Below are 14,187 nucleotides of genomic sequence, written 5' to 3' on the forward strand. Positions count from 1 at the left end.
GCACGCGTGTGCATTTCACTCCCCTCGGTAACTGTCCCCGTATCGCAGCACCCCGTCAGCCCAGGGGCACGTCCGGCGTTCACCCCGCCAGGCCTGACGCACAGGAGGCGCCAATAACTATCTGCTGAGTGGACGAACGCCCTCAGTGTTGCCCTTAGGCCAGATGGGCCCCAAACACCACTACGCCCTCAAGGGAAGCCTGGAGGCTTCCCAGGACCACCTACTGGAATGCCCCACGGGGCCAGCCCCAGGCCCTCCCCGGCCTAGAGCCCCTCCTCTGTCCTCTTCCCGCCTCTACCGCGGCCGCCCGCGATCACACATTCCACCCAGTCTAGCGCCTGTGGGAATCCGTCCGGCCCTTCCTGCCAAGGCAGCAACAGAGTCAACTCGGGTCAGGGGTGAGGGAAGGTCCAGTGGCTCCACTTTCTTCTCTGTACTCCTCTGTATTCTCAAACCTCCCGAAGCGAACTGTACTCCTTTTTTCACTGAACTTCCATTTTGAGGTCACCGTGGACTCACCGTGACTTACACGGAAGAACACAGAGACCCCGCGTTACTCCCATCCGCTGTGTCCCAACTGGCAACATCTGGCAAAACTGCAGCAGCATCTCACAACCAGAACACCAGTAAAGTCAAGATACAGGATGTCTCCATCACCACAGAACGCCTCATGCTGTCCTTGGGTGATGGCACCTGCTTCCCTCCGCGCCCCCACCCGCCTCCACCCCAATCCTCTGGCAACGACGAGTCTGTTCTCCACGTCTAAGATTTGATGGTTTCAAGAAGGCTACGAGGAACGACGGGGATCTTCTCACAAAAGTGCACACACACAGATACCTCAGGCTACACACACAAGTTACAAAACTAACTCAAAATAGACCAGAGCCCCAAAGAATGAGCTAAACTATAAATCTCTTAGGAGAAAACACAGGCAGGGCACCTGGGTAACTCGGGTGGGCGAATGCCTTTAGCTCAGCTCATGCTCCCGGGGCCCCAGGATCAAGCCCAGGTCGGGCTCCGGGCTCTGCTGGGAGCCTGCCTCTCCCTCTCCCGCTGCCCGCCGCTTACCCCGCTTGTGCTCCCTTCTCTGTCCCAAATAAATAAATACAATCTAAAAAAAAGAGAGAAAGAAAACAGGTAAATCTTTGCGACACTGGATTAAGCAACAGTTTGAGATACGACCATCTAACCTAAGAAAAAACAGCAAGCCAAGAAAAATACAGAAAACTGCATTTCATTGAAATCAAAAATTTCTGTACTCCGAAGGTCATCATCGTCAAGAGGAAAACCGCCTACGGGGGAACATGCTTGCCAATGACACATCTGATAAGGACCTACCATCCAGAACACAGCCAGAACAGACTCAGCAACAATGAAAACAACGGATGATCCAATTAAAACAGAAACAAGTCGGAACAGACATCTCTGCCAGGAAGTCACGCAAATGGCTGGTGAGCACGTGGATGGACGCTCGAGGTCACTGGCCGTCAGGAAAACGCAAATCAGAACCGTGATGGGCCACTGGTCCACCCCGACAAGGACGGCTATCACCCAAACAGGGCTAACAAGCGTCGTCAAGGATGTGGGGAAACCCAAACCGGCCTGCCAGGCGGGCGGGAACATGAACGCGAAATGGCACAGCCTTCCACTGTGGAGAATGGAGCGTGCTGCGCGACACGGTCGGCGGTCACCCTGCGCCCCGGCACTCACGGGCGCAGGCCCGAGAGGAGCAGGAACACGTCCACACAGAAGCAGCACTAGTCACCGGGAAGCAACAGGCGGAAATGACCCAAAGGTCCCGCAAGCTGCCGTGTACACACACAGAAAGGAACGCGGCGCTCACACCGGCTACCACGTGCGCGGAGAGGCGCCAGCACAGCCGACCCACGTGCCGCAGGGCTGCACGCACGGGAGGTGTCCAGCACAGGAAACGTCAGGAAGCAGGTGAGCGGCTGCCAGGCGCTGGGCAACAAGGCAAGGACTGAAACAGGAGAGGTCTCTTTTTGGGGTGACCACACGGGTCTGGACTAAGACAGCAGGAGGAGGGCTGCACCACCACGTAAATACACCAAAATCCACTGAACCATATGCTGTAAAAAGGTGAATTTTATGATGCAAATAACACCTCAGTTTATAAAAACATCGATTCGCATAATTTCATGCGACCTACTAAGGTGAGTGCCACCTGACACAGGTGCCAACCCTACCTCCGGCCTGTCACCAGTGGGCCTGCTGTCCCCACCAACCTGGGCAGAAGGAGGAGAGACGGGACACCAGGCTGGAGAACACGCCCCGCTCCACAGAGAGGAACCAGTGTCAGCGTTCAATCAGGGACCACTCTGGAGCTTCACAAATAACATTTATTGGCCGCGTTCGCCGGAGTCTCCCCCGCGTCCACAGCAGCTGCGCCGCCACGAAGCACTGCCTGCTGAGGGCCTGGACCCAACCCCGGGTGTGACTCCTGGGGCCTGAGAGAACCGTGGCTATCGCGCACTCCCCCTGACTTGACATTCTCGTCAAAGACCTTCATTATGATGGACATTTTCGTTGATGTTCTCGGCAGTGGCTGAAGATTCCAACTTCAAAACCAGAACAAGTGGCTGGAAAGCAAAGAGAAAGGCAGTTACTCGGAACTGGGCCCCGCGCCGAGCCCATGCTGCCCCGGCAGGACCCCGCAGGGAGCCTCCCTGGGTTGGAAGGCGGGGGACCCCCGCAGCACAGGGGGATGCCGTCTGAGTCCCTGAGGAGCCCAGGCAGGAAAAGGGTACAGGGAAGTGATGCCACTTCCAGCCATGGGTTCTCTGATGGGGCACTCGGCCCCCAGAGCCCACTCTCCCCCTCGGGGCAGGAAGGAGAGCCCCGGCCTTGCGCCCTCTGCAGTTGTGAAGGGGACGCGATGCGAGCAGGCTGTGGCGGGCCCCATCGAGAAGGCAAGTGTGACAGTCTCAGCCCTCCAAGGTCCCTGCTGGGAAGGTTCGGAGCTCACCTCCCCTCCCGAGGCCTTCACAGTCCTAAACCTCTGCCAGGCCAGGCTGCAGGCAGCCGGCAACTTCTCCTGAGATAAGCTGGTGTGTCGTCTGGGGGACTCTCACAGGGCACCCTGCAGACACCCCAGCCAGACAAGAGAGTTCTCCTGAGCATCTAGCTGGCACCTGTGGCTCGGCCCAAGGAGCCCGGCTCTGAGGCAAACACCTCCTCTGCGCTCCCCAGCGTGGTCCCTTTGGCCTGCCCGGACCGTCTCCCGCGCGTACCATCTGCAGTCGAGAGTCCCTCCTGGCTCCTCCCAGAGTGCGCACAGGGAGTCCGACTCGAGTTAGCAAACACACACACACACACACACACACACAAACACGATGAACCTTCACGCACAGCAGAGAAGGAACGTGAGCTCACGCGCTGGCCCCCAGCCCCGAGCCTTCCGGAGAGCTCACGCCACAGACCAGCACCTGCACACAGACGTGCCCTGGGACACCGTCTGTCATCACGGGGGTCAGAGGCAACACCAGCAGAGCAGACAAGCAGGGTGCAGCGGGCTGGGCGGGGGGTGAGGGGGCTTCTGCTTCCAGCCAGGACGAGAGACAAAGACAGAGCTACCCCTGCTGAGAACAGCAGCAGCGGGGACAATGGACAGGACACCTACAACCACCTTCAGATACCGGACACTTGGCAGAAGACTCCTCTTACAATGACACGAAGACAATTAAGCAAACAAGTCAACATCTATCAACCTGACCTGTGTGCACTTACACGCTGGTGCAGTTGTGCACACCCTCTATCCACATGCACTTGTGTATCTGCACGTCCCTGCACAGGTGTGATGGGAGAGCCTGAGCAGGAGATCGAACGAAGCAGCCCTGCCTGCCCTGGAGTGAGGTTTCTGGGGTCGAGGCTGGGGCAGGGGCTTCCCAAAATGGAGCCTTGACGGCTGGGAACGGGCAAGGGGAGAGGCCACAGTCCCCAGGCCTGAAACTGTGCTTATTCCCCAGCGGGCTGGCTGGGCGAGCGGCCTCTAACAGCCACCTTCAACCTCGACGTGATGGAAACGTGTGCACACTGGAAGCAGTGCCAGGCCACAGGGATGAGTGGACGAAAGACAGTCGGGCAGCCCCGAGATGCCCAGTGCCCCACCGTCAGCTCGGACGTGCCTGCACCGCTCACGCACTGAGTGTGTGGTGCCGTGAGAGCCCTGTGGAAGGTGTGAGCAACTCCGATGGTGAGCCCGCCGCAGCCACTCCTCACCCTTCGTTCAGCCACAGCCAACTTCTCCCACAGCCCGGACTCAGCTGAACCCCCAGCCCCTGACCCAAACAGCCTGGAAGTGAGATGGGCCCAGGACCCCCAGGGCCCCCACCCCATGCCTGCTCACCGAATGGCCAACACGACCTTCAGGACCACCTGCAGGAGGGTGAGGAGGCTGAAGGGCAGGAAGGGGGCCGGGGGGCTCACTCCCCTCTCTGGGGCCAGCGGCTCGTGCTGGTAAATGGCCTGGAGCTGTTGCCACTTGAGGAGGAGGCGCCCGTCACAGCAGATCCGCCAGCGGTTGTACCAGGAGTGCAAGTCCAGGGGGCGTTCTAGGCGAGAAAGCAAGTCAGGCCCTGGGCAGAGTGGGGACGGAGTGCCGCAGGTGCACACCACACACGGGAGAACCCTCCAGAACCCAGGGTGAGGACGCCAGGGGATCCAGCAAGGCCGGTCCCAGTCCTGAGAGTGTGGACCGACCGACATCACGCAGATGAAGAGAACACTGCTGTTTACTTATTTCTGGGCTGACTGTGGGGCTCGTGCCGGCGCCTCTATCCCTTATAGCCACATGACGAACCAGTTATGGATGAGAGAATTCAGAATTTAGCTGGGATGTGTTTCCCATTAATCTTCGGTTTTGTTTTTGGAGGAGGGAACCGGGGGATGCAGCTGAGATGAAACAGACGGGCAAGAAGCTGAGAATGAGTACAACTTAGTGATGGAAACACGGGTCGGAGTGTCTGGAAACCACAACCACAGATGCGATTCCAGTGTTTCCACTTCCCTGACACGAGCCTTTGAGAGCTGCTTTGGTCAGCGTGGGAGCCTTCTGATACCACACCTTACTTAGGTTACACTACTAACGTGCTATGACTACAAGTCACACCACATTTATATGTTACACACACCACACACAAACTTTGTCACATCGCACACCATGGTACTACTCCAATTATACTAATGGGTAAAAGCATGCTTGATATAAAATACACTATTTTCTTAATCCTACTACAAAAACATAGGGAAGAAAAACAGATGAGCCCCCTCTTTACAAAGAAAATACAAGATGAGAAATACAGATTTTTCTCTTTAAAATGGAAATAATCTGGGTTTGAAGCTAAAGAAAGTAGTTTTATATTGCTTTTCTTAAATCATATTTTTAAATCACCCTGTACAAAGCTCAAGGGAGACCGATCCTAACTGTCCTGGTGCCAGTGAGACCCGGGCTCTCAGTCCTGTCCTGGAAACACCTTCTGGCCTGAATGGGTGAGGGCTCGACTCACCGTCCTTAAAAACTGCCTGAGCTATGAAACAAGGACTGGAGAAAAGTTAATACTGGCTTTTGAAAATGTGTCAAATTGGTGCACATGATTCAACAACAAGCTGAGCTTTTAGCTTTTCCTAAAGATGCAGAGTATTCAAAGCCAAAAGCCACCAATAAAAATAACCCGTAAATGTGTGACTATACAGTTAAAAGAGCAGTCTCTCCAACTGCTCTTGTCCTCCCGCTGTGGTTCCTCTCGTAAAGGGACTCTGGCTCTCTCCCCCAAACCGGAGCCAGCCTGCTGCTGTTGGCTCTGCTGCTCGTCCAGCCCCCCGTCTTGCTCATGGGTTCCTGAACTCCTGTCTTCCCACCCACACGGTAACCGTGACTGTCAGCCCAGACACACACCCACAGCCCGCATCCACATCCACACGGGGCTTCAGCTTCTCGGGGCCATGGGAATGGGGGCCAACTCCGCAGCCGGCAGCAACTTATTTCTCCTCGCCGCAGTGTGTCCGGGGCTCCCTCCCGTCGTCCCTGAGGGCTGCGAGCTCTCCAAGGCAGGTGCCACATTTCGTACACACACCCATGTACGTCCATCCTCCCGAGACACGCTTCAGCTGCTTCAGACACCTTGCCAAGGACACCACTGCTGCAGACACATGCATGTCGGAGTGTCTCCCAGACGTCACCCTGACAAGGGCTTGCCGGAGTAAAGACGACGCACATTACAAAAACTGAAAGATGGGAGAAATGGGTCAAGTGGTCAAAAGATACAATCTTCCAGTTAAAAAATAAATACAACCTGGCGCTCCAGGGTACAGCACGGTGACCAGAGGTAATAATACTGTATTGTATTTCTCAAAAGTTGCGAACAGAGTAGATCTTAAAAGTTCTCATCATGAGAAAAAAAAAGATTTGTAACTATATAAAGTGACAGATGTTAACTAGACTTACCATGTTGGTCATTTCACAAAAATGTATCAAAAGTATCAAACCATTACACTGTACACCTGAAACTAATATAACATTCTATGGCAATTATAGCTCAAAAAATAATTCGATAGATACCTCTGAACTGCCCCGACAAAAGCCGTGTACATCCGTGCTGTTCCTAATCGTGTGACTCTTCCGACCCGCGAAAGTATGTGTTTGTGCCGCATTACAAGGTGGGCCTGCTGGCTGGTGGCCACTCGCTTCCTGGGCACGGTCCCACCCAGCCCTCTGCTCCTGGCTTCTGGGCAGGCCAAACTGCTCGCCCATCACAAGCTCCCAGTCCTAGCCAGGCGTCCATCCATGTCCCCCTTCCCAGATTCCAGCAAAGGGGCTCACCACGCAGAGCACGGGAACAGCCGGGCAAGGGAAGGACCTGATCCAAACCACCCAGCACGCCCACTCCTTGGCTCACACGCAACACAGAGGAAGCATCCACGTTGGCCATCGGCGCCAGACACGGCCTCCCAGAGCCATCCAACCCACTTGTTTTAGAGACAAAGAAAGCAAAGGTGGGACGGAGAGGTCCTCCCTCAAACTGACGCGCGTGCACGAGAACACACCAGCTCACAAACACGTGCCTCTCCGACCACGCTCTGTTGCAGAGACGCACTACACCACCAACACACGGAAGTGAGGTGTGTACTACCGCTGCCGGAAACACGCGCACGCATGCACACTAGCTCTCAAACACATACGTGTGCGTGTACCGCAGAAGGGACAAGCGCCTCAGTCTGCCGTCATGCACGTCCAGCGCGTCCTGCGTGTGTCAGCGCAGGCAGCCGCACCAGACCGTTAGCAAACACACTGACTAGGTCACCGGCATGCGTGCGTTTGTGTACGCCGGACACACACACACACACACACACACGTCACGAACTATGCAAGATTCGACCTTAAAAGAAAATACACTTTAGACACCATCGAACTCCAGGCTGCAAATCGGCTTCACCCTGGAAGCCAACGCAGAGAGACCGTCAGAGCCTAAGGCTTCTCTCGTTCACTGCGGGAAAATGGTAGGTGGCTAGTGTCGCCTGGAAAGACAAGGGGGTGAACACGCGGTCGTGTGCCACACGCCATCTGTGATTCACAGACATCTGGGGATGAGAGAAGTCTCCCCATCCGCACGAGACCCCACCCTCCTCGGGCAGGGAGGGGAGAGACACGTATGCTCAGTTACCTTGGATGCCTTTACAGCTCCGCGGCCTTTTCAACACCTGAAAGAAAGAATGGGGGCAGATGTGTCGGCCCAGCCTGGTGGCCCACAGAAAGGTGGGCCCGGGGATCTGGCTGGACACCAGAATACAAGCCATGGTCCCCTTCCAACGTGCCTCTGAGTCTTAATTCTGGGGACAGTTTGCTTCTAAATGAGAAAAACCAGCAAATGAGTGGGTGAAGGCAGAAAGGAAGCCTCTCCCGACCACCCAGGACACCCAGAAAGCGTGGGAGAGAAGGGGCCGTGGGACTGAGGAGGGCTGGACCTGGCCAGCAACCCCAGTAGTCACTGCCCTGGAACCCAGAGCCTTGGGAACGCAGACAGAGCAGAAAACCGGAAATAGTAACTCAGAGTGCTGCCCCTTCCTGGCTCAGCCCCCTGCCTCCAGGGACGCCCAGAGGGCTGGACAGGGCACTGAGGCAAGGGGAGGGAGGTGGAGCAGAAGAGCAGGAGGCAGGAGAGACGGCATGAAAACTGGGGGCAGCAATGAGGGACCCCTCCAGACAGCAGTACGGCCCACCCTCCCGGCACCCCCAGGACACCGAGCTGGTCCTCCCCTGCACACGCCCACCTCCTGCACTCTACTGCCCTCACTGTGCCTTCCAGGAGACCCCGGACACCAGAGCCTTCTAGGTGTCCCCGGTCCCTCTGGGCCTCGCTACCGTGAGCCTCCCTCTTACCTTCTTGTGAGGCCTCAGGATCTGGGGCACCCAGTAGGGCATCACGGCCTGATCCCTAGGCATCGGGAGCCGGCCCCCAAAGCGGTGGCATAAGCAGGGGCATGCCTCGGAGGTTTTGGGGATATAAAACCGGACCATCTTTTGGATCTAACAAAGAGGGAGGGAAGAGAAGGTCCAAAGGGGTTGTGGCCCAGAAATCTTCGCCCTGGGACAGGGCCCTGGGGAGCTCCTCTTCTGTGCCCTCCCGCAGGCCCACCCCAACCACCCAGCAGAGGGAGAAGCCTCCCCCCACGACATTCCCAGGGGCCGCCTGCATCTCTGCCGTGGGAGGTCTGCACGGCTGCCATGGTGGGACATGAGAATCGCAGGCAGGTGTGTCCTGAGCCTGCAGGCCTCCAGGACCGGCTCCTGGGCATGACATCTAGCCTCTCTGAGCCTCAGGGTTCTTGGCTACAAAGCTTTCCCGAAAACACGGGCCAGGGTCTATCACGGGCAGCGTCTGGTCCAGCAACCTCACTCTGGGATACGTGAGCATCTGCCAAACGACGCTCGTGACTACACGAGCGGCAGCACGGCCGGAGTGCCCAGGAGCCCAGGGGCCTGTCTGGGAGGGACACGGGGACAGCAGGGAATGGGACAGCCTCTGGAAAGGGCGAGGCAGACCTGTGTGCCCCGGCACGAGTGAATGCAGAGGCATGACGTGGCGTGGGAAACACAGTCTGCAGGCGCAGCATGCTGCCGTGTGCCGTCTGCATAGAGAATCTGTGTGCCACGATTCCCGGGCAGGAGTTGTGGGGGATCACGGCCTTGGCCCGTTCTGTACCCTCCCCACAGCCCTGCCCTTTGCCCTGTGACCCCCACTCCTTCCGGCAGGAGGGCAGTGTGGAGCCCACCCCCGGACTTTCCTTAGGCCATGCACTGGTTTGAACCATGGACAAGGGGGACGTGATAGCAGCCAGGTCTGGCCAAAGAGACCACACGGGCCTCTACAACGTCTGAGCCTGCACAGTGGCCCCAAGATCAGGGGAAGGTGGGGCCGGGCCACCCAGCTGAGCCCCTCACGATGACAGGGACTGCAGTCTGAAGTCCAGGCAGCTGAGCAATGTGCTACATGTCCCTAAAGGAAGGAGACACACACGGCCCGTCTCCGGGCCACACGGGGAAGCCTCAGGGTAGGCACAAGTCGGGCACCCCCCGTACCACGGTCAAGTTCCCGCCACGCGCTCACATCTCATGTCAGGCCACAAAACGTGCTTGTGCACGGACCCTGCTGATGTCCCGAGGCGGAGGGGATGTGGCCCAGAGCAGGCGTGGGACATGCTGCAGAGCGCAGAGCCCCACAGGGGAGGGCCGAGGCATGGAAAGCTCATCCGAAGGAGATGTAGAGGCCCCGGAGAACCCAGGAAACTCTGTCCACCCCTACCTCCTGCCAGCACGACAAGTGCCCCACGGGACAGGCACATCTGGGCCAGTTCCGCCCCCCACCAAGCGAGTGATGGTGCTCACTGGGCACGCTCTCCGCCGCATGCACGGCGCTGGTTGCGCAGACCCGTCCTGCCCAGAACCTCGCTACACAGCGCCGTCCCGGTCCCGCAGACAGAACGAGCGTGGGGTGCAGGGGAGCAGGAGCAGAGAGAACACCCCAGGCCAGGACAGCTGCCGTGGAAACTGGCAGACGGACTCCAAATCTCACCCAGAAACGCAAGGAAACCAGAATGAGCAGCTTGAAGAGAACCAGCACCGGAGGGCACCGGCCCCGCGTGAAGCCGCGCAGCGGAGATGGCGCAGCGGCGGGCGGGCGGAGAAGCAGCCGGAACAGGGTCCAGACAGACCCGCGGCTACACGCACGGCTCTTTTCTGGCAATGGTGCAAGGGCCGGCCCGTGGAGAAGGCGTGTGGCACTGGCACAACCGGGCACCACGACGGAAACAACGGAACTTCAACCCACACCGCAGCCACACACAAGACGAACCGAAAGAGGGTCGCGGACCGGAACCTAACTGTAAACTCTAGCACGTCTGGAAGAAAATGCGGGAGAGACCCTCCTGCCTTGGCGCACGCGAGGATCTCTCAGGAATCCTTGGACAGCACGTCCCAGCACCGCGCTGCGTGGGACACGGCTACGCGGGGTCGGGAAAGGGTCAGACTGATCAAGTGGGCTCGTCCGGTTTAAAACTGAGGGTCTGTGCCAAACACCAGCCACGGAACAAAAGGACAAGCCAGAACCACGGAGAAATGCTTACAAACATGCAAGTGGGTACGACAGGAAGTACTATCATACCCACAACACACGAACAACTCTCAAAACCCCCGAACTTTAAGAAAAAAAAAGCAAACAACCAAATTTTTTTTAAAGATTTATTTATTGGACAGACAGAGATCACAAGCAGGCAGAGAGACAGGCAGAGAGAAGAGGAAGCAGGCTCCCCGCGGAGCAGAGAGCCCGATGCAGGGCTCGATCCCAGGACCCTGAGATCATGACCTGAGCTGAAGGCAGAGGCTTTAACCCACTGAGCCACCCAGCTGCCCCAAACAAATGTTTCTAAACGGGCAGAACATCTGAAGAGACACAGACCAAGGAAGACGTGCCAATGCCCCAGCGTCTGGAGGGGCCACTCAGCGTCACTTGTGACTATGGAAACACCAAACAGAGGCACAGGGAGACACACACCTATCAAGACGGCTACAAGCGACAAGACTGACCGAGACACGCGCGTCCGAGGACACGGAGGAAGCGGACCTCACGCTGCTGCTAGGAACGTCCAGTGAGAACCCCTCGGGAGAACAGTTCAACACACGCTGTTGGGTCACCCCACGGTCCGACAAGTCCGCTCCCAGGTATCTGCCCCGGAGACAGGAAAGCGCGGTCACACAGACACTTGGACACACGCGTCCCCAGCAGCTCGGCTTGCGATGGACAGAACTTGTGGAGGCGGTGCCCGTTACCTTCACCGGACGAAGGGCCGCATGGCGGTCCCGTCATCGGAGGGACACGACCCGGCACCACGCTGCCACCGCGTGGAGGAAGCACAGAAATAATCACAGGGAGTGACCGAGGCCACCGCGGACCCGCTATAGGATTCCGCCCACAGAAAACCTGAAGAAATGCCAACTGAGCTGGGGTGCCGGAAACAGATCCGTGGTTGCCCGGGGTCGCCGGGGAGGGGAGGGGCACGCGGAACCCCCTCAGGACGGCTCAGCGGCAGCAGCGGTCTCAGAGTGGACGACTGCCGAGACTCAGCAAACTGAACAGTTTCCACACGAGCACTTACCACACGTCCCTCGTAACTCCACACACCTAATTCTTGGAAAAATCTGAATTAAAAAAAAAAAAAACATACAAACCGTCTCCCCAGAATCTTAAGAAATCGCTCACATAACATCTACGATTTCGAGGGGTGACCAGTCCCCTGAGGTTCACCCCGGACTCGGAGGAAGCAGCCCTGGTCGACGTCACCTACCTGCTTTCGGGGTCTCAGGGACAAAGGGACCCAGTAAGGCAATGCCGCCTGGACCCTGGGCACCGGCAGGAAGCCCCCAAATCTGGCCTGGCACTCACAGCAGGTGGGCTGTCGAGGGACAGTGCTGGGGACAGGGCACATCTGGGCAAGACACAGAAAAGACAGAGTCAAACCTGCTCCCCGTGGGCGACGGGCACCAAGGAGCTCCCCGGAACAGGGAGTCCACGCCTGGAGAGCCAGGGCTGGGGCAGGCTGCCCAGGGCAGGCAACGGCCCCCCAGCTCCGCCCGCAGCTGGGCAGGCGCGGGCTACCACGGCTCCGTCTGCGGAGTCCGCTGCGGGGTCGCTGTCCTGCCGCGCTCCGGGAGCGGGGCTGGGGGGCTGCAACCGGCTGCGGGGGAGCGGGCGGCCGTCTCCGCCGCGGATCCGCCGGCAGCGCTCTCCGTGCGCAACGGCCCCACACCCACGCCGCGTGGCCCTCGGCATGCCACCGGCAGGAAGGGGCCGGTCACGCCCCGCGGGGTCAGAGGGACAAGCTGATGCCCCGAGCGGGTGCGCCGGGGATGGTGCTGTCCTCCCCGGGCTGGGGCGGGCGGCGGGCGGCCCTTCACGGAACCACCGGGCCCGCCCACGCGCCGGGACCCAGCCCCCCGGGTCGGACGGTCCCCGGGGCTGCTGTCCGCGGACCCCTCTCCCCGCTCCGGGGCCGCGGCTGCCCAGAGCCTGCCGCCCTTACCGAAGGCTGTGCGGGGCTCGCCTCCGTCCCGAAGGTCTGCGGCCGGCTCTCCCTGGAAAGCGAGGACACGAGGCTGAGAACGTTCTGGGCGCGGTGCGGGGAGCTGCGGGCGGGGCGGGGGAGGGGCTGCGGGGGGACCTGGGCCGGCGCCGAACGGACTCCCGGGTCGGCGGGTCGCCGCGCTGCAGGGAGGGGGCGCCGGCCCGCACACCGGGCACCTGCGCCGGCCCCGGGGCACGCCGGGCAGCGCTCGCGCCGCGACACCGGCCCACGCCCAGCCCCCGGGCGCCCGCGGGCGACGCCGGAGCGGCCCGCAACGAGGACCCGCCCGCCGCCCCGGCACACGCCGCTCGAAGCCGGGTCGGGGCGCACCCGGGACCCGGGACCCGGGACCCGGGAAGCCGCTCGGCCGGGGGCGCGTCCCCCGCTCCCAACGCGACCCCGCGCCGCCCCCCGCCCCGCCGCTCGGCCCGGCCCGACCCCAGCCCCGCCGGACGCCGGACGGACTCATCCCGGGCCTCCGTGCCCAACCCGGGGCGACAGCAGCTCCTCCCCGCCGGGGAAGCGCCGCCGCCGACGGACGGACGGACGGACGGTCCCTGACCGCGGTCCCGGGACGCACCGAGCCTCAAGGCCCCACCCCGGGCTCTCGGTCGGGAAACACGGCGCGGCCGTCCGGTGCCTACGTCCGGTGCCCTGCCGACGCGCTCCGGCCACCGCTGGGCCGCAGCGACCCGGGCCCGGGGACGCGGCTGGGGGCGCCCGGGCTGCGGCGTCCACGGCCCGGCGAGCGGGGCTCAGGGACGCACCTGCCTGACCTCGGGGCCGTGCGTGCCGACAGACCAACGGACACGCGAGGGCTCCCGGAAGTGCCCGCCGCGACGCGGGCCGGGCCGCCGTGGACGCGGCTGCGGTGACCATCGTGAGGCGGGTGACCACAGTCCAGCCGCCCCTCACGCGTCCAGCTCCTCCCCGCCAGCGGCGCGCGCGCGCGCACGAGCACGCACGAGCCTGCACGAGCACGCAGGCACGCACGCTCACGGGGACCGCCCATCCAGGGCCCCGCCCCTTCCGCCCGCTGGCCGCCTCAGGCCCCACCCTTCCGTCCCAACGGCCCCGGAGCCCCGCCTGGTTCCCCCGAGCTCAACCAATCGAGCGCTGCCTTCTAGGCATGTGCCCTGATCTGGCGGCTGATTGGCCTATGGCGGCGCGGGCCTCGGGGTCGATGGGTCACGGGGAGGGCTCGGGGCGGAGCGTACGGCGCTCCCCCGCGCGGGGACCGCCCCCACCGCCTTCCGGGGGCGCCGGTTGTTGCCCGCGAGGCGCCCTGCAGCCGCCCGTTGCGTTCCTCGAGTTCGGATCCGGCCGCGAGCCCCGCGCCGGGACCCGCGTCGTGCCTCAGCCCCCGGGGCTCGGCGGGGCCAGCCTGGGGAGCCCGGGGGCCGCGCCTGTCGGGGAGCCGCGGCGGTGGCGTCCCGGGGCGCGGCGGGTGCGCGGGCGGGCACGCGGGCAAGGCTGTCGGTGTGCGCTGTGCTGCCGCGGCCCGTCCCGGTGCGGCCGACCCGGAGCGGGAGTCCCGGTGCGGCTGGCCCGGAG

At 61.0% G+C, this 14,187-nt stretch overlaps 1 protein-coding gene across 5 annotated transcripts; it reads right to left on the reverse strand.

The window, feature by feature from the left end:
• Positions 1-2,340: 2,340 nt before the first annotated feature.
• Positions 2,341-13,663, reverse strand: C17H16orf95 (chromosome 17 C16orf95 homolog). Of its 5 annotated transcripts, XR_009400968.1 has the most exons (8): positions 13,401-13,663; positions 12,592-12,643; positions 11,857-11,997; positions 8,396-8,542; positions 7,680-7,716; positions 5,915-6,243; positions 4,367-4,571; positions 2,512-2,600 (listed from the first exon to the last, which is right to left on the reverse strand). XR_009400968.1 is itself a non-coding variant. In XM_059383666.1 (7 exons), the coding sequence occupies exons 1-7, from the start codon at positions 13,643-13,645 to the stop codon at positions 2,582-2,584; spliced, it is 846 nt and encodes a 281-aa protein (XP_059239649.1). In that variant the 5' UTR covers positions 13,646-13,663; the 3' UTR covers positions 2,341-2,581. The 5 variants fall into 5 exon arrangements, 3 of the variants coding, with proteins under 3 accessions (XP_059239649.1, XP_059239650.1, XP_059239651.1); XM_059383666.1 differs by lacking the exon at positions 5,915-6,243 and having other exon boundaries at positions 2,341-2,600; XR_009400969.1 differs by lacking the exon at positions 8,396-8,542.
• Between the last annotated feature and the right edge of the window lie 524 nt (positions 13,664-14,187).

Source organism: Mustela nigripes, chromosome 17 (assembly GCF_022355385.1).
Source record: "Mustela nigripes isolate SB6536 chromosome 17, MUSNIG.SB6536, whole genome shotgun sequence".
Classification (NCBI taxonomy): Eukaryota; Metazoa; Chordata; class Mammalia; order Carnivora; family Mustelidae; genus Mustela; species Mustela nigripes.

What these genes read in the sequence shown, in the direction of transcription:
- C17H16orf95 (XM_059383666.1), bottom strand. Translation starts at nt 13,645, where the DNA reads ATGGGCGGTCCCCGTGAGCGTGCGTGCCTGCGTGCTCGTGCAGGCTCG. An exon ending in CGAGCCCCGCACAGCCTTCG is followed by an intron (nt 11,998 to 12,591) that starts GTAAGGGCGGCA and finishes TGTCTTGCCCAG; the next exon opens with ATGTGCCCTGTCCCCAGCAC. An exon ending in GAGCTGTAAAGGCATCCAAG is followed by an intron (nt 4,572 to 7,679) that starts GTAACTGAGCAT and finishes TTTCTCGCCTAG; the next exon opens with AACGCCCCCTGGACTTGCAC.